Source organism: Vipera berus (genome assembly GCF_964194415.1).
Source record: "Vipera berus genome assembly, chromosome: 10".
NCBI classification, from domain to species: Eukaryota; Metazoa; Chordata; class Lepidosauria; order Squamata; family Viperidae; genus Vipera; species Vipera berus.
In genome coordinates, this window is record NC_138213.1 from 9,408,095 (window position 1) to 9,428,686 (window position 20,592).

The window sequence follows — 20,592 nt, forward strand, 5'->3', positions numbered from 1 at the left end:
TGTGGGTTTCTCCCTGTGGTCAATCAGTGGAAGCAGCCTGCGGATGTGCCTTAAATCGAAACGCGCGCACATCAAGAGTTACGGATTCACTTGGCATCTTTCATGCATCAGACCTGCTTCTCAAATGTCTTGCAACTTTTTTTTTTGCCAGCTGTTTTTTCTCTCTCGTTTCCCTGTTTCTTTTCTCAAGAGAAGAGGTGAAGAAATCTGAACTAGCTGCCACCATAACCTAATTGCTTAATTGCTTGGATTCATTATTTAAGATATCTTTAATCAAGTAAAAATGTGCTCCAGATTAATGTAAGCAAGAGAATCCTTTGTGATTAATGTAATCTTTAGCCTAGGGCAGGGGTAGGCAACTTCAGCTCTTTTATGACTCATGGACTTCAACTCCCAGAATTCCTGACTCAGGAATTCTGGGAGTTGAAGTCCATGAGTCATAAAAGAGCCGAGGTTGCCTACCCCTGGCCTAGGGTCAATGTTTCTCAATTTTTCCAACTTTAAGCTGTGTAGACTTTCAGGTCCCAGAATTCCCCAGCCAGCCATTCTGGGACTTGAAGTCTATGCAGCTTAAAGTTGCCACGGTTGAGAAACACTGAGCTAGTTAATTGACCATTGAGCAACACTGTTGTCAACTAAGCCACAATTGGCCAGAATCACACAATACCCTAGTCATCACTGATTTACTTGGAGGATCCTTGACAAGCATCTTTGAAACGATCTAATGCAAAAAGGGGCACTAATGTAGTAGCGGAAGTTGCATTTTGAGAAACAGCCTGAAATGAAGCCAAGTAGAATTGGCCACAGAGCATATGGGCAGGTCTAGCTTTTTAAAATAGGGACACGGTGGCTCAGTGGGTTAAGATGCTGAGCTTGTCGATCAGAAGGTCGGCAGTTTGGTGGGTCGAATCCTGAGTGCCGCGTAGCAGAGTGAGCGCCTGTTACTCGTCCCAGCTTCTGCCAACCTAGCAGTTCGAAAGCACGTAAAAATGCAAGTAGAAAAATAGGGACCACTCCGGTGGGAAGGTAACAGCGTTCCGTGCGCCTTTGGTGTCTAGTCATGCCGGCCACATGACCACGGAGACGTCCTCGGACAAGTGCTGGCTCTTTGGCTTTGAAACGGAGATGAGCACCGGCCCCTAGAGTCAGAAACGACTAGCACGCATGTGCAGGGGAACCTTTACCTTTACCTTTTTAAAGTTGCTTTGTTCTCCTGGATTGGAGAGTATTGGGGAAAATCTTTATAAAACAATGCCAAATCTGATTCAGGATTCCTCCTTTTTTTCCCTTTGTCACCCTACTCAAAGTACCTCTCAACTGTGATCCCGATAGATTGAGAAGGAGCCTGGCAGAGCCTTTTACTAACAAATTGTATTAAATGAGGGCTTCTTGGAGTTCTCTGAGCTTGGTTGTTTTCTTGCAGACATTTCATTACCCAACTAGGTAACATCATCAGTACTAGTAAGGAATGAGGTTGGGTCTCATTTTAGATTCTTGCCCTGTCAGTGTTGGTGGGGTTGGTTTTAGAGGTTTTTTGGTTAGTTAGGCTGTTTACTGTTAGCTTGTTTGGCAGTCCCTTGATTGGGGCATTGTTGACTTCTTGGTTGTTGGTCTGAGGTTAATCTTGGAGTGAATCTATGCTCATCTGGGTGCTGACTGCTGCTGGGGAGGTGTTTTGATCTTTTTGTTCCCTTTTTGGCTTGTTGATTGTCTCTTTTGCGAGCCCCACTGCTTACTGGCACTAATGATGTCACCTAGTTTGGGTAATGAAACGTCTGCAAGAAAACAGCCAAGCTCAGAGAGCACCAAGGACCTTTCATTCCAACCCTGACCTTCAAATATTCTCCTTAAAGTCATCAACTTTCATGAATTGCAGTTACAATGGCTTTCCTGGGGATAGAATAGGAGGCAAGGCACAAAGGGACAGATGTGAGACTTGTGTCCACCCCTGGGGTCTGTGACTACATGATATGCTCATCTAACCAACTGTTTCGACTTCCTGAACTTTCAGTTAAGTAAGTTTGCAAAACAAATCACACTTTAAAATGATAGCCTTGTTGTTTCCTCTGGCTAAGTCCTTAGATGATAAGCTTCTTCAGGATGAAGCTGATTGCATTCTTTCTGGAGCTTTGTGAAATACTGTGAACAGGGATGGTGCCATAGAACAAATGGCAAAGATCTCCTGTTAGAGAAATATTGACATCAAGTCAATTAAACCTCATTCAGTTTCAGATAGAGATCTGACTGTAGTTCCTTTAAGGTTCAAATTTACAGTTTAGAAACTCAGAAGATAGCTTTAGGAAAGAATTAAATACAGTGAAGCAATTGACGTTGTTTGTCGGAAGGTTGCAAAAGGTGATCACATGACCTCAGGACACTGCAAACGTAAATACGAACCAGTTTCCAAGTGTCCAAATTTTGATCACATGACTATGGGGATGCTGCAATGATTTTGAGTGTGAAACAGGGCCACAAGTCACTTTTTTCAGTGTCATTAGTCACTAAACAAACGGTTAAGTGAAAGACATGTAATCAGCACAGTTTCACCCATGACGTAGTGAGAACATGCTTATAAAATGTCTTGTGTTTCCATATGAAAATGCAAACATGGAGTTTGCAAATGTTGTGCTTAGGATAGGGACAGTGATGAGCAGTGACAGCCTTGCTATTAGAGCCTGGGTGTACGCCAAGACCTTTACACAGAGTTCAAAATTGAGATCATTTGCCAGCCAGGTAGCCAAAGCATTGAATACACTATAAGGCAGTTTCCTACCTAGATTCTAAGGCGCTTGTGCAAATAATGCAACTATATTGCTGGAGGTGACTCCTGGTTCAAACAAGCCATAAAGCTTGCAAGGAGAGTGAACGGAGATGTGGAAACTCCAGAGAAACCAACAGGGAGTCACAATTCCTAGAAAATTACACCTCCAAAGGTTGGTTTTGTTTGGTTTTCCTAGTTGGGCATCTAAAAAAATCGTGTCAAATGAGAGGGAAGAAAGGCGTACACTTCAGAACTAGTGAACAAATGAAAAAGGAACAAGTCACAGGGGCAGTAGCAGCCCTTGGAATGTTCTTCTGGGGCTAAAATGTGAAATTGCTGAGCTATTAACTGAAATACATAACTGGTCTCACAAATCATCCCTTTTTCTGATGGCCTGGAAGATAGCCAATCTTTGAAAGAGGACCTTGGGAATTACAAATCTGTTAACTAGACTCTTTGTTAGATACTACTGATAGAAAGTTAAAATCCAGGCCAGGGAACCGGAGAATGCCTGGCTCTAGCCTATGTAACCTTCCTGAGTCTGGATGGCTTCTGAAAAATAATCTTGCCTTGCTAAACAATTAGAACTTTTAAAAGCTCTTAACACAGTTGTATTTTAATCTGCATTCAAAGGTATCTTTGTTTTCCATCAAGCGCCTCCCCAGACGTTTCTAAGAAACTTTGCAAGATCCAAGGAGAATCCTACAGATCATTAACTAGGAAAAGAAGGAAGAAAATAATAATAATAATACAGCATTCGCTGTGGAGATAAGCAGAATCCCTGCCTTCTTATCAGTCTGAACTTGTAGTTTTTCAACCTCAAAGATCTTCCAAGAATAGAAATGGGCAGCTCAGTGGCAGGGATCAGCTGGGCGGCACATAAATATAATAAATAAATAAAAATAAAATTTGGGGAGGAGGAAAGGTACAAAGCAGGCCCTCAATTTAAAATGACCGTAATTTAAAATGTCAGTATGTTTATAGGGGGAATATTTAATGCATTGCACCTTTTATAACGTCAAACAGTAATATCCAGCAGCAATGTTTGATTTGAAGCTTGTGGGGTGGTGGTGGGGGGAGAGAAATTATCCTTTGGCCTCAGAGTGAACATCCTATTTTACAATATCTCATCTTTCCGTTGTAACAGTGTCCCAAAATATATAAAAGTGCCTCCCTTATTTATAAGCTACACATGAAAACAACCAAAACAGCTAAAATTGTAACAATTAAAGGACAAACTAATACAAATGTCCCAGATATTCCTGTTATTCTTTATTCTTGGAATTACGTGATTACTTCCTAATTTTAAAACCTTTGCTGAATGTATCACCTTATGCAGGGATTCTGTGGTTAATTCATCCAGCTCATTGTAATTAAGCCCAAATTCTTTTCTCCCTTTTTCTCTTTATAAACATTGTTCCATTTCTCCACGGTTTCTCAATTCTCGATAAATTGGGTGGTTTACAGAGGCAGCTGTTTGGAATGTTGCTAGAGGCAGAAGAAATTGTCAGTTGCATAGAGCAGTTTCTCAACCTCGACGGCTTGAAGATGGCTGGACTTAAAACTCCCAGAATTCCCCTGCTAGCTTAGCTGGCAGGGGTATTCTGGAGTTGCAAGTCCATCCATCTTCAAGCAGCCGAGGTTGAGAAACACTGGCATACAGCATTGTGGGTGGACCTCAATGCCTATTCAAGTCAGCTACCAGTTAAACCTCTCTTAAAATAGGAATCAAAGCAATCCATAAAATTGACAAATTTTAGCAGAAGTTAATAGCAGGGAAGACTAGAATTTAAAAATACTAGTATTTTTAAACAGGAGCCTAAAACACATCAGTATTAAGATCTTCATGAGCTAGTTCCTTGCAATGTGTTGCATACGCAGAAACAATAATCTAATATTAATTATGGCAGCCCATAGTGTAGACAAGGCACTCTAGTGGTCTTATTTCTGGAGGGTGAGAAAAACATGGGAAGCACTGCCTCCGATCCAATTAAGTCTGCTGCCAATACAGCCTTAATAGAAAATTGATTTTTATTATTATTTTTAGATGGATCAAGTATAGAAAAAGGGGGAAATGGCTACTTTCTTTCATAAGCTGCAGGAGATCTCCCAGTTGAAAAATGCTTCTAATCAATAATTCTGTTTATTTAATTATCTCCTCTTTTATATCTAGAGCTGAGGGGAAGACCCTGACAGTGAGTCTCTACAATTTCTCTTTAATCTCAGAAGGCATCCATGATTCTTGGAGAGTTGCTCTTTAAAAGTCCAATTAACCACGAATAAATCAGCAGCAGTTATCCCATTGTTATTCTGCATCTTTATCAGCATTTCATAGGATGCCATTGATTTTCAACCACCCTGGTCACCGAGGTCTCTTTCATGTCCTCAATATTCAGGGTTCCCTTTAGACAATTGCTCTCCAAAAAAAAAAGAAAGAATAACATACGAACTCCGTGCCCTTTAAAATAAGTATTTTATTATTATAAAAAGCAGGGGGGAAAATACATAATTGGGAAACAAACAAAGCTGTAAATAGTACACAACTGTCAGCATTTATAAAATTACACATTTATCCAACCAATCACTTGGATAAATTAAAAACACAGGGGGAGGGAGAGAGGGGTATAGTAGACAGCAGATAAGTGTAAAAATCTCCCTCAAACCACTTTTATGTTTCAACTGCCATGAGAGACACGTATTTATTACTGTGGCTTGAATGACAAAAGACAGCATTCACACAGTTATATGCTTTGAAGTGGACCCGGCTCCAGGGTATTACAAGTAATTGTTCAGAATTACGTATGCTAATAAAGGGGGGGGGGGGCTTAAAAGGACATACCTGACTGGGTTTATTAATTTATTTCTTAAATTTATTTGCCACCCATTTCGTCGTGGGGCTATGCTAGGCAGCTTACAAGAATAAAAAGGAAGAAATGAAGAGTGGAAACAGAATTCAGATAATAGAGCAATAAGGTAAACAATGAAAAAGAATACAACTCTGTGCTTATGCACAGGTAAACACAATCTGGGTTTATACACAGACCCCGACAGTGGACACCTCTGTGGAAACTCTAAAGAAGAGTTCGGCATATTCCAAGGCGCTCACAAAAGCGGCTCGGCCAGACAAACCAAAGAAATAAGCTAAAAACTATGGGAAAAATTGTTCTCAACAAGTTATGGCTTTCACAAAGTCTGAATCCAGCCAGCACCTTGGATAGTACTCTGAACGTGACATCAAAAGCCCTGGAATAGCTTTAGAAGCGACTCTTCTGCCAAAGGGGAGCTTACGATGCAGCACTTGCTTTGGTCTGCAGAAACGTCCAATGCAGGACCTTCAAAGTCACGGTCCTTACTGGCGAGGTGGAGTGAATGTAAAAGCATCTTTTTTTGAAAATGTTTGATAAGAACCAGCTAAAGCACAGATGCAGAACTTTTTCTGCTCCGAGGTGTTCCACCCCACTTGGTGCCAGACCGTAAAAGAAAGAAAGAAAGAAAGAAAGAAAGAAAGAAAGAAAGAAAGAAAGAAAGAAAGAAAGAAAGAAAGAAAGAAAGAAAGAAAGAAAGAAAGAAAGAAAGAAAGAAAGAAAGAAAGAAAGAAAGAAAGAAAGAAAGAAAGAAAGAAAGAAAGAAAGAAAGAAAGAAAGAAAGAAAGAAGGAAGGGCTGCTGAGTTGTAGGAAAGAAGGAAGGGAAGGAAAAGAAATGACACTGTCCACCTGGTCCCAGCAACTTGCTGCAGGTTGGTTTCTGCTGCTGTTACAAGGAGGGCATCCCCACCTGTCAGAAGGAAAGATGGTGGTCCACCAAAGGAATGCAGCTGGAGCATAGAGGATTTAGTAAACCTTTCAGTCCCTACTTAACCCTGATTTTGTTTTTTGGGTTTTTTTTGTCATGATTGGATAACGGTTGATTATTTGGAAAATCTGAAAGACACAGATATGTTACAAAAGGCTAGAAAGAAGGCCAACCTGGAATTACTAGCTTAGACATTTGGATGATTTACAAAAGACAGGGAATGAGATCTTGCTTTCAACAGTTTATCAATATTGATAAAAAAATATATATCTGGCTTTGCTAAGTAATTGTGCATTTGTAAAATATGGATATTCTCAACTTTTTTCTGTTATCTTACTAACTGCCTTGCTGTCTTGTGTTAAGAGACTCCCTGAAATGTAACAAGTCTGGTGGAAATTTAATGACCTAGCTACATACATTCAAACTATCAAGGCTGTTGCCTCCAGAATCCACCCATGACATACGAAGAACCATAATTTATAATTTAGGTTCTACATATTTTCAATTACAAAGTATTCTTCTTTCCTAATTACTTATATCGCTCTACAGTTATATGTTCTTTCTTTATATCGCTTATATATTGCTTATACTTTTCAATTCTTTATTTCCAAGCAATACTTTATATAAAAAAAGGGGGGGGGAAATCAACTAAATTTTGTCTCCAACTGAAATGACATATAACTTTAAAAAACAAGAATTTCTATTCAGCTCTTCAGTAAAGGACTAGAATTTGTGTATTCTTCTCTTTTTTGTCCATATCTTTATAAAAGTTCAGCTAAATCAAGGCTCAGTTCAGCCATTTCAGCTCCCAAATTTGCTTAATAAATAGTGCAAAAGAGTTATGTAAAGTCGATTCAAATAAGTTCCATTTTTCTTTGGTTTAAGCATCTAAATGTCTTACTGACAACACCGTTCAACTCTGGCTTCCATTAAATACTACATTTAATGAGGCTTCTTCTGGGAAGGTGTTCTCAGAATTGCGGATAGGGAAAACATCCAAGCGGAAACCCTAAGAAAGGCAGAGCTGATGCTGGAAGCAATATCCGCCTTGCCTATCAATCAATCAAGCTTTATGCAGAGATCTCTCCGTTTTGGAAGCACTGAATCTATACAGTGGTACCTTGGTACTCAACTGCTTTGAATTTGGTACTCAGCACATCTTGACATGAACATTTTGTCCCGGTACTCATCATCTGCTTGGTACTCAACACACAAGCTAGACATTGTCGGTGTTGGCAGCCTTATGACTCAATAAATTATTCCTTATGGGAATAAGGAATAATTTTGGTACTCATCGCCCCTCCCGATACCAATTAACGATGAGTACCAAGGTGCCACTATATATTCTTGGTAACTGTAAAGGCAAGAAACGTGCTTTTCAGAATGAAAGATGCTTCTCAGGGCTTAGACAGGTCTTGAGACAATATCCCTTAACATACAATGCAAATCACAGCCGTGGAGATCTCTCAACCCAACTGGTCAATCATACTTGGCTCCTGACTAGGTTACCAGTCTGTTCTTTATGTTTGCTTCTTTCACTTCTGTTTTGCCTTGGAGGAAGCAGAGACATCCACTTCCTTAATATTAAGGTTCTTCTTCAATTGGAGCGTGAGGGGGTGAGGACACCTCTACATCACAGTAGCTAAAACCGTATTTACCCAGCAGGACTTTCTGAGAAATGTCAGTTAACTGCGATTCATGAGTGACGTTGACCGAATTCTGCACGTTCTTCTCCAGAGATTTATGCAAGAGTTCCTTCATCCTCCTGTTTTCTTTGGTGGTTGATTCCCAAATTATTTCAAGTTCACTTTCCATTTCTCTGAGAACAAAGAAAAAGAAAAAGGATGGACTAAGTTTGCCTGCTTGTCTCCCTCCATGTTTAAGCGGCACCTTGGAGGTGAGCGATCCATCAGTTTAGTCAGAACAATTACATTAATTTTAGTATCTTGCCCGATGGTGAAGGAACACCGTGTGCTCTGAACAAGAATGATTAGGGATCTCTAATGTTCAATAAAATGTTCTCATATCCTCACCTCTTACCTGCAGCTAAGAAAACATCACAAAGAATTACCTTAACTTTCCTTTTTCTTATTAATAACATCACGGATCGATGCATGAGCAAGAGTTAAGCATTCTCTGTACAGTTTTTTTTAATGACCCATTTTGTAGATGTAGCACCTGTCTTGAGGCACACCCGGTTTGCAACTTGTGACGTCCAAATGCATTGAATTATGGGATTTGCAGCACAACAAATCTGGAGACCAATTTGGGAGAAGATGAGCTATATTGTCTCAAAGACAGTAGGAATTTTTATTGTTAAAATTCCCATTGTAAATGGGATTAGCAAAATTCATTGATGCAGTCTCTCTCTCTCTCTCTCTCTCTCTCTCTCTCTCTCTCTCTCTCTCTCTCTCTCTCTCTCTTTTTTTTTTTTTAAGGAATATAAGAGAATCCTTGCTAAAGCCCAAAATTTCCATTGCTAAGCTAAGAGAATTGTTAAGTGAGTTTTGCCCTAATTTACAATCCTTTTTTGCCACCATTGTTAAATGAATCACAGCACTTGTTAAGGGAATCATAAGGTCACTAAGTGAATTTGGCTTCCCCCCCCCTTGACTTTACTTGTTGGAAGATGATTGGGAAGGTTACAAATAGTGATCCTGGGACAGTGCAACGGTCATAAGTGCATGTCAGTTGCCAAGCGCCCGAGTTTTGATCGCATAACCATGGGATGCCGCAATTTTCATGAGTATTAAAACCGGTCATAACTCACTTTTTTAAGTGCTGTTATAACTTCAAACAGTCACTAAGTGAAAGGTTGTAAGTCAGGGACTAAAAAAAGACTTCATAGAACAGGGGTCCCCAACCTTTAAGAATTGTGGACTTCAACTCACAGATTTCCCCAGCCAGGCTGGGGACCCCTGTCATAGAAGACATCATAGAAGAAGAAAAAAAACATCTTAATAGGGTGGTAGAGAACAACATGTGGCTCCTAAAAGCCTCTTCTGCTCACTAATGCTTAAATTATTGGTTTGAATTTAAACTTTTTAAGATTTTTAAACAGAATTGCATCAAACTCCCCACAGCCCTAAGAGAAAAAATACGAAATCTCAAACAGGATTTTTGCTGTTATGTGCATTCTTTTGAAGTAGGTTGAAAAATTTGCTGTAAATGATTCGGTGCCCAGATTCTCTGGCTTTCTCTTGGGTGTCAGACTTCTCCATGTTCAATCAGCCCTAATTAGATAGATTATGTTACTGCTGATGAGAACAGATCTGCAATAATCTTTTGCTCTTGAAATCCGTCTCCGCACCAATAAATCTTTTAAGCAATCGTGCCTGCAGTCCTCAAAAATCTTAGCCCTCTCCCAGCATGTAAATGTTGCACTGTCTTGTCCTAGTTCAATCTTTACCCATGTAGCGTTCAAAGAGTGCAGTGTATGTGCTGTTCAGGCTGGCCCTGATTTGCAAATTTTAACCTAGTTGTAAAGGGCTGAAAACATAGCAGGGATAATTACGTAAATTAATCATCTAACCTTTCCTGGGTGCAAAGATTGCATTTACAAGTGGATCAGAAGTCTAAGTAGGTTTCAGTAATATTAAATTCTGCTCGCTCTCCCAGTTAATTTAGCTTAGCCTACAAGTAAGGTAAATAACTACTTTATAATTTCATAGGTTGCATTTTCCTCCTAAGAAAATTGGGGGTTTTAGGGCAAGACAGTTACTTGTCCGTTATAGGGAGCTTAGGCTTTATGTATGCAAGGACTTGTTCTTCTTGAAGGCAAATCAGTCCAAATCTTTGAGGGCTATCTTGGTGTCCCTCACTGTGTTTCCAAAGCTGCCTTTCACCTGGTGGCAGAGTCCACAATGAGGGTTGGATAGTCAAAACCACCTACTGGCTAAAATTGACTTACTTCCCAGAGGCCTCAGCTCCCTTGAACCTATTAGAAATTTTCATTCAAGATTGAAGACTTTACAGACAAACTATAAAGTTGTCATTTATTCCCATTCACTTGGCAGTTCTTGAGATTCCTCCAAGCCAATGAGTTTGTAAGACACCAAATAATAAGATATTGATTTACTGTACAGATAGGACATATGATAAGATCTCTTTTTTGCTTTAAAAATGGAAACCTAAAGCAAAGCCTGGCTAAAATTTCTCCGTAGCCTTGAAGAAACGACAAGGCTTCCATCTTAGTTTGTTTTCATTCTTTGTCTTCAGCCTTGCATCTTCTCCTCACAGCGAGGAGAATCAGTCAAGACCAACATTCAAGATCGGTCATAATAAGAAGGCAACAGCAATAGCACTTAGACTTATATACCACTTCATAGTGCTTTACTGCCCTGTTTAAGTGGTCTACAGAGTCAGCATGATTGCCCCCAACAATCTGGGTCCTCATTTTACCAATCTCGTAAGGATGAAAGGCTGAGTCAACCATGAGCCAGTCAGGATCAAAGTTCTGAATGTGGTCAGAATTAATTTGCAATACCATATTCTTACCACTGTGCCATATCAATGGTACAGTACGTGATCAATATGCTGTTATTCAGACAGGATACTGTTATACTATCAATTTTATAATGATCCTGTTGCATTCATATGTCTCTACTTGGAGGTTTCCTGGTAGACTAAATAAATTTTATATCACAGTTGTCCAGGCACATTCTAACGATAACAGTACTTTAAAAATTGTCAAATTCTGTTTTAGATCCTGTGTTTTTAGGGGACAAATGAGGTATCCCAGTAATTTTTTAAAAAAATTATTTCATTTTATTTTAAATTGATGTCCATATTGGTGTCCTGATTTACAAACTCAGTTCCATTTTTTCCCCATGTAATCTCAACAACTAATTTTTTCCAAAGAGCATATGATATGAACCCAAGGAAGCCAATCAAAAATCTTCTTGCAAAGCTGGAGATGCACCTTTAAAATGGTACAATCAACTTTATTGCTTGTTCTGTTGAATGTTCACTTAATATTAACACTTATTGGTTTTAGGAGAGTTACACAAACACGCACGCATCCTTTCTTCTTTAGACATACAATTACGTATTCTACACACACACACACACACACACACACACAATCGAAAAAAGGTAGAGGGTTAAGACTGTCTGTTTGTTCCCTGACATTAGCTTTAATGTGTTGCTGAAATTTCTATCTGTTGGGAACAATTTCCCAGACAACAAATGTTGTCCTTAAGCACGCTGGTGGGAACAAATCAACAACAGCATTATAAATTAGGCCAGCACTCCTGATTCTCGTTGCCAAGCTACAGATGCTTAAGAACAACCGTACCACTAATCAATAATCCCTTGATTTTGTTATTCTTCGAACAAGGGTAATGGTGGTGGAAGGCTCTTATAGATCAAAAGTCACATAGCTGACCTGAGATTCGAGAAATCTATTTTTGTTGCTTGATAAGATTTCCTACTTAAACAAATTTCACATTTCAGAAGAACTGCAAGCAGAACTCAATCCAACACTGAAGGAATCTGGCTTCAGTAAAGTCTTTTGACCATGTTGACATACAATCTTTTTTGTATATCGCTTTAAAAAAAAAGTCTTCATAGTTCGATGTTTAACCAGACCATTTACAGAATGATTAATTCATTATAATCCATTTTACCAGGTTGCATCAGAGGGAGAGAAGTCGAAAACGTGGCTATTCCATCAGCCCTCCCCTTACACTCACCAGCTGGTCATTATTTAATACTGTTTAAGTTTAAAAATCAGTATCTGGATTTTGTCTTCTCCTTTTTTTTCAACAATCTTTTTTAAAAAAAACTTTTTAACAATGCGTTTGGTGTTTTTTTTTAGGTTATTGGCCTGGAGGCAGTACCTGTTTTGATTTTAATGATTATATGTACCTTATTCTTGTAGCATTTCTGGCTGCAGAGCAGGTAAAAAGAGCTAATAAAGATAATGCTAATTATTCTTCTGTCTCATGCACTCAAGCTGTTCAATAAAACTGGCCTAAAATTTAAAACATTTAAAACTATATATCGACTGCACCGCTGGATGGCATCTTCCTTTGGACATACTTCATGCTCTGCAGTGGAAAACACTAAAAATGTTGCTCTTCTTAGAAAGGGTGAATTCCTTAACTGCCCCATCTTGGGTAACTCTGCTAGAGAGGCATCTTGGCAATGATCCGTGAAAAAAGGACCTTTAAAAAGGAATGTGGTTACTGGGCATATTCACACCGGAGGTGATCTTTCAGATATGGAACTGAATTGAAGAAGCAGACGGTAGTATAAACTGCCTGGAGTAATAAAGTCAGAAGAAGTCAGAAAAAAACAAGCAGCAGAAATGCAACCCCCTGCATTCCTGCCCATTTTGGAAAATAAAAATAAAAATAGGATAACTACTTGCAGGACGCATGAGACTATTACAGTCTGAACATAACTAAGGTATGGATAAAATGCAGCATGACCTAAGCCTCTCGACGGTTTGCAGAAAGAGCAGGCTTGAACTATAAAATGGTATTTGTATTAAGAAAAATCTTAAGTTTTCTTACAGCCGACATACTGTAGGACCATCTTCTTTGCTGAATTCTGACTCCAACTGCATTCTAAAGAAAATCTTGCTCACAGTCACACTGACATTTGTCACTATTATCCCCCCCCCCAAAAAAAAAAACAACCCACAACCCCAACCCTTAGACTCTGAAGGGATTATAAACACCTAGCATCTACTTTTGTCTAGAGTGTCTTGGAAGGCTGAAAAGGACTCAGGCTGATTTCTAAGTCAAAAGGAGCCTTAAGGTGAAGAAGAGGCTCTAAGTTGCATATTTAGGTGCCGTCGAAGTTGGCTGAGTGGACACAGACCAGTCCCATTCCAGGGGAAAGGTCTTCTGTTTGAACTTTTTTGCTATGTTACTTTTTATTTATTTTTTTTAAAAAAATCACCATATCTTAGATGGCCACCAGAGCATTTACAGAAGGATTAATTAATTATAATCCATTTCACCAGGCAGAAAAGATGGGAGAAGATGGTTTTTATTCTTTTAAAAGACCTTGTAAGAGGCTGGCATTTGTATCTGCTGCGTGTTGGGGGCATTGAACACATCTGGTGCACCTCTTCCCCCTCCCCCCCCGGCCCACTATAAGGCACATACCAAACAAGGAGGTGATACATCATTCATTGTGGCACAGGTGGTTTCATAGATTGGGTGCACACTTTGTAAAGAAATCAGCAGTGGTCTCACCATGCAATTCATCCTATAATAGGCCAGTAGTTATTACAGACACAGATGGCACACAGCTTGAACTGTGACTTCCATTATTTTATCTAACAATAGTCGGTAGATGATCTGCAAGGAAAACTGCTTCATTAGCCATGTCCTGGGTTGCTCAAAAATAATTAGTCATCAAAACCTTCTCGGACAACCTTCCTGGCTGCTACCCACGGTGGGGGCGAGGGGGGAAAGCTTCGCACCTTATGAATTAGTCTAACGCTCCTTCAGCCAAGAGCTGCCAAATTCTTGGCTCCATTACCTGTCTCCCTATGGGATTCCTCCCCACTCAGGAAACATTTTGCTAAGCATTGTTAACCGACCTCTCTGGTTGGTTTATAAGAGAACTGACCGTCTGAGACTGATCAGTCCTTGCTGGGGGGGGGGGAGAAAAAAAAATGAAAACCCCTCTATAAAATCAGCCAGCATACGACCAACTGATTCACTCTGGAGAGAAGGACTGAAAACTGAGTCTCAAAAAAAAAAAAGTTAATTGCTCCTGTCCACCTTGCGCCTCTTCCAGAAGAAGGCTGGCTGTCAGCCCTCGCAATCCATTACTTCCTTCAAGGTTTCCTAGGCTGAGGGGGGAGGCAGGGAGGGAGGGGGAGGGAAAGTGGGGAGGGGAGTGGTATTTTTAATCCAGCGGAGAGAAGAAGAGCCAATGCAGACAGAGTACACCAGATGGGGCTCTTACAGGAAGTTCTGCATTCTCTTTCTCCCCCCCCCCCCGCCGCCCCTCCTAGCCCCTTTTAACCAGTTGGATGCAATTTGTTTGTGGAAGGAGGCTTGGATTAACTTACCTCTTCTGCTGCAGCGCTTCATCGAGGGACTCCTGCTTCTCTTGCAGCAGCCGCTGGAGGTGTTTCATCTCTCGCTGGTACTGAGCAGTCTTCCCCGCAAATTCCTTCTCTTGCTCTGTCACTTTGAGGTTAATGTCCCCAAGCTTGCCTGCAGCGGTCTTTTTATACACCTGTGAGAGTTGGAGCAGAATCCAGTTAAAAGCACGGCTCTGGGCTGCAGGGGCATAGCTGGATCGTAACCGGGGTGGGGGGGTGGGGGGGAAGGGGGTGTGTGAAGAAGATGGTTCCTTTTCATGGCTGCTTCATCCGGAGTCACAAGATGCCCAGTTCGGAGAACAAATCGGGTAGGTTGAATCGAAGAAAGATGCTCAAGTCATTCTTCTCCGAGCATTTTTTTTTACTACATGCAGCTTGCTAATGAAGACGACAAAGATGTCACTGCCTGGGCAGACTAACTGGTTTCATCCTAGGTTTTTCTCCTAGAAAGGCAGTTCTAAAATAGCTTCAAAGCCCAATTGTTGGTTTGACTAGACATGCGATGAACAGCTAGACTCTAAACGCACCTGCCTCTCTACAAGGTCAACAGTCAGGTTTTAATGATCAAATGTCCAGGTAACGATAAAAGAGATGCGACTGTACATTATGGGTGATTTGTCCTTTAATTTCAGCACAAGAAGGGGGGAAAAAAGAAATAACCTTAGCTTTGCAGTTGATGCTTCTGTTACTGTAATGGTTATTTATTTGTTTTCTCTCTAGAATACTGGAATGTAACTCTTTTTTCCTCTCTCTCACTTAATATGCCTTTTTTTCCTTTTTTTTAGAAAAAGCCTGACATGCAAATGGAGCTTTTTAAGCTATTTTGGGACAAAGATGGCATTAGACTGAATTTTATCTCTGAATAATCAAAATTATAGAATGCTTAATTAGAGTCTGAAAGGAAAGATACATTTCTTATAACAAGTATTTCCCTGCCTGGTTAACAACTACTCTGATGGTGAAGGCTAAATTCCTGCTTCAAGCCTACAGATGGAGAGTCAGCTTTTTGCAGTGATTTTTTCATGAATAACACAAAAATGAAGTTAACGTTGAATAATGTAGCCTGTAAAATTTCATAAACGAGTTGACACATAAGTATTGAAGCAGATTACAATAGCATTTGGATGGGTTGCCCATTTGAAACCTTATCGTAGGAATCTAGCGCTCAGAAATATTAAGATCTTGCTTATTAAAGAATGTGACAGTAGTTGTCATTTGGGCTTTGGGGTGGGGGCGATGTTTGAATTTTGTGGGGATATGCTCACCGCTTGATATATATTTACTCCAAGACACTCCATCACTAACGTTCCCATGCAAAAGACAAGATAGCCAAGACAGGACCAGATGGAATAGTTTGATCCAGCAGTACCTCTTCCATGTTCAGAAGTGATGAGAGTAAGCATTTGTAAATCTGGTTAGATCATACTGGCCCATCTACTTTAAGTCAGCCCATAAGATGCATCCTTTATTTAGGAGCTTTTCTATTTATTCATTTATTTATTGTAGCCGGTTGTGATATACATTGTTTTACTCTTGTTGTTTAATCTAATCTGGATTAAAAAGCTAGATTCTATGCGATTTTAGTCAGACTGCGAGTCTGGATCACACTTGATTCTATTCTGAAGCCTCTTCGGGCTGTAAAATAGCTGATCCAGGAATAGCTTGACGCATAGAGTTCCACTGCTCAAGTGAACTTCCTGAACGCTAGTGGTGTCTATGGGGACTTTTTAGCTGTTAATGAGATAAATGAGGAGCTTTGTTTCTTTTCTTTTTCTCTTTTACTAGATATTAGGGCTAGGGTTAGGGTTAGGACAAGAGGCAACGGATGGAAACTAGTCAAGGAGAGAAGCAACCTAGAACTAAGGAGAAACTTCCTGACCGTTAGAACAATTAACCAGTGGAACCACCTGCCTCTAGAAGCGGTGAATGCTCCAACACTGGAAGTTTTTAACAAGAGACTGGACAGCCATTTGCCTGAAATAGTGTAGGGTTTCCTGACTGAGCAGGGGGTTGGACTGGAAGACCTCCAAGGTCCCTTCCAACTTCTTCTTCTTCTTCTTCTTCTTCTTCTTCTTCTTCTTCTTCTTCTTCTTCTTCTTCTTCTTCTTCTTCTTCTTCTTCTTCTTCTTCTTCTTCTTCCTTCTTCTTCTTCATCATCATCATCATCATTATTATTATTATTATTATTATTCCAGTAAAAATACTTGTTTGGGTAAAAATAGCTTATTCTGTTAGCATTGTTTTAAATGCATGCAGGACTTTAACCTTAATCTAGTGCAGATACTATACGAGGTCACCCAAACAATGGCGGAAGGAGGGCAGAAGAGAATGTAATGTTCCAATGAATGTTTCTGAGATAGCAGATAAAATGGAAGGTCAAATGTTTGCCACTCATAACATTCATCAGCTCATATTGGGCTCATCTCTCTCTCTGACTTCTCAGTGTCATGTAAGGATATAATCTGAGGAACTCCCACAGTGATCACTTTTTGGCATTACACAGATTATTACCCTAGTTCAGTCTTTCTCAACCTGGAGAACTTTCAGTTGTGTGTACTTCAACTTCCCGAACTGAAGCTATTCTTCAATTCCCATTTCCAGCTAGAGGTTTTTTCCGGTCCTATCTGAAAACCTGGAAAATTACTGCCATTACTGTAGAGTAAATAATACAACTGTGAAAGGACCAATATTGTGGCATTCTACGTGCCTCAATATTTTGGCTTAGGAAACGACAGGAAGACTAGTTTTTCCTCGACTTCCGAGTTAAATAAATTACAATTGTGCTTTGAAGAAAATGATATCAGAAGATAATCTGAGCAAAAGTTGTAAATATTGCTCAAATATTCAATAAAAGGTTGAATACGTTCCATCCTGGAAAAACAACATCCAGGAGATTATAAGATGCATGAGGTTAAAAAAAAATAACTTTATAAACTTATATGAAATTAAATGTAACACATTCATAATGAGAAATGTGAATTGATTTAATCGTTTTTATCTTATCCCTTTTTTCCACTAAAAAAAAATTGCAACCACAGAAATATACACCACTGTGAACAAGGCATGATCGAAAGAGTAAGAAAACTTATCGCTGTTCTCTTTTTGACAGCGTGCCTCCCGGGAAGATGAATGATCTGCAAACCGACGGGGTAGAAAAAGTGCCGAACGACGAGCTGGAGTGCAAAATCTGTTACCAGAGGTTCAACCTCCAGAGTCGCAAGCCCAAACTCCTGGATTGCCTCCACAGAGTGTGTGCAAAATGCCTAACCAAAATCCTCCAGGTAGGAAGCGGCTGTCTTCGTATTAGCTGCCCTTTCTGCCGCCATGAAACAGAGCTACAGGAAGAAGAAGTAGAAGCCCTCCCTGATGATTTGAATATCTTGTCCAGGCTGGTAACCAAAGACAAGTCAACATGGAGTTCAGAGGGCAAGGAAGTTCTCCTGACACCAAAGAACCTACTAGGTCCAACCAGTCCTTCACACGGGTCATCAAACTGCCTGGTGATAACCATCATGGAGGTGCAGAGGGATTCCACCCGGACGCCGAGCCAAAACACCTTCTCAGATTATTATACGGATCCCAGCCTTGACTCAGAATCTGTCAGTTCCACCAGCCAGCTGGACCAAGACGTCTTCTCCAAGCTCTGTAATCATGTTCCCAGAATACTGGTGTGGCTCCTGGGTTTTTTTTACTTCGGTTCTTTGCCCCTTGGAATCTATTTATTAGTGATTCAGAAAGTGACCCTGGGCATCGTCTGTGTCAGTCTTGTGCCATCCAGTCTGACTGTGTGTCTTGTGTACGGTTTTTGTCAGTGCCTCTGCCAGGGAATGTGCGACTGTTCTTCTAGAAATTGATGCCAAAACACAAAAGGAGATTTGGACAGCGAAAAGTCTACACACTATTGGGGGTTTTTTTTATGTGACTATTAAGTAAAAAAGGACATCCGTCTGGGAATTGATATTTTTAACATTCCATTCAACTGACTACAGTCTTTACCAAAAATGAACAAAGATGATCTAGAAAGATAAAATCTTTATGCGGGAGAAGTTTGGAATCTTGAAAATGCAATATTGTCTTAGTGTTGGCTGACCACAAGCAGGAGAAATTGAGCTCTTCATCTGATGTCTCTGAATGCAGCCTTTTAATATATTTTGAAGGTTGCCTCTGACTCAATCACAAGATGGACCAGAAGCTAGTGAGAAAAATGCTTTCTCCTGAGAAAGCAGCCTGAAGTTATTTCCCTTACTCCCCAGACTGTTACATCAACGGGGGATAAAAGAGAAAAATTGCTTTGTTAAACTAGGGCCATCCTTAATTTGATTCATGGCTTTGTCGAAGCAAGTAGCTATGAATTTATCCCTTGCTCTGCAAAGGAGGCAGAAGAGATCAAGGACTGCAATTTTTAAATTCTTCATGCTCTGTCAAATTGGATGGGACTTTAGCCAATGTTGAATAAAAATATAGCTGGATATGTGCTACAGTCTGAAAAATAAACTAGACTATTTCTGGCAACATAGACCTCTCTGATAAAGTTTAGATATCACTTGTATATCGATGCGTAGTGTTGCGAAATTAAAATGAGCAGTTTTATGTAGGTGGCTATGTATCCTTACATTGTATATGGCTAGGAAGCTGATGAGCTGCTAAAAAGTAGGATAGTTCTGTTTTTATTGTATGCATTGTCTTATTCTGCAATAGACAATTCTATCGGTTTAAAAAGAAGCATGCACCAACATTGTTGTTGGCTAGATTAGAACATACTGGGTTTTGAACCCTACTGCTTTTACAAGTGAGAAGAATTACTTCCGAAAATCATGCCAGGATTCATGACATTATTGTCTTGTCTAAAATCTTGTACAGCCAGCAGCAACCTTTTGCAATTTGATTCAAATAATCTGGTGTCACCTATCCTTTACTTGACAATGAGAGCTGTTCCAAGCAGCTGGCCCATTTCAGCTGCTTTGGGCCTGCTAAAGAAACCTCCAGCTACCAAGATGACTGCTGAAGCAAATTCAACACTCAGAAGCTACATCTCTCTAAATAGGACCCAGGGTCATAGGGCTGGAAGGGGCCTCAAGAGATCTTCTAGTCCAACCTCCTGCTCAAGACACGATTTGGCTGGGGAAATTCTGGCTGCCTGGATCAGCTCAAATCTACTTCATCAGCAGCAGCATTGCAACTTCCTTCGAAGCTACCCTTTTTAGAGGGTTGCAGGGAGTGTAACTGTGATGTTGGGCAAGGCTTTCCTGTCTGATCCTTCCGGGGGACTACTACATGGGATGGTGGTGCTCATAGCACCTCCTGGTTTTTCTATTAAGGCCCTAATGCCCCTGCCCCTTCAGTCTTTCCCAGAGTAAAACAATCCAGGAAAGGGGAGGGGAAGGGAAGAGTTTAAGCAATGAAACAAATGCTTCTAGGACAGCGATGGCGAACCTTTTAGAGACCGAGTGCCCAAACTGCAACCCAAAACCCACTTATGTATCATTGGGTACCGGGTGGGTGTGGCCCACTGGGTCACCGTGGCTGCAGTGGTAATGGCAGACTGGGTGGGACTAAAAAGTTCAATCAATCAATTCCAACTTTGCGAGATCTTTTATTTTTTCCCGTGAGAAGTTGAAATTGATTGATTGATTGAACCTTTTTTTTCTTGCACACGGCGGCGGAGGCCTAAAGCGAAAAGGTTTTATAAAACCCAGCTGAAAGCCTAGGACTGGGGCGACGGTGCGCATGGCCACAGAGAGAGCTCTGCGTGCCGCCTGTGGCACGCGTGCCATAGGTTCGCCACCACGGTTCTAGGAGCACCCATTTTGCTCCTTTAGTCAACGGCAAAATGCTTTCTGCCCGGCGCAAACCTGCCTATCTCTGCTTTACTGAAGAGAGAATTTCACCAAGGATTCGTAAGTCGCCAGCTTTATAGGACCTGGATGAAACCAATCCTGTCCTGCTGGCTTTGTATACATTGGGATA

At 40.4% G+C, this 20,592-nt stretch overlaps 1 protein-coding gene across 3 annotated transcripts in view; it reads right to left on the reverse strand.

Annotated features, from left to right (window-relative positions):
• Positions 1-5,217: 5,217 nt before the first annotated feature.
• The window catches only part of CEP89 (centrosomal protein 89), a 34,208-nt gene continuing 18,833 nt past the window's right edge, over positions 5,218-20,592 (reverse strand). Inside the window, exons 18-20 of one of the 3 annotated variants that reach the window (XM_081336095.1) lie at positions 14,590-14,759; positions 8,213-8,373; positions 5,218-6,682 (exon numbers count right to left, since the gene is read on the reverse strand). In XM_081336095.1, coding sequence (XP_081192221.1) covers positions 6,612-6,682; positions 8,213-8,373; positions 14,590-14,759 — 402 coding nt within the window. In that variant the 3' untranslated portion in view covers positions 5,218-6,611. Of the gene's footprint in view, positions 8,374-13,665; positions 13,868-14,589; positions 14,760-20,592 lie in introns of those variants that run through there. The other 2 variants (XM_081336094.1, XM_081336096.1) reach the window with 2 other exon arrangements.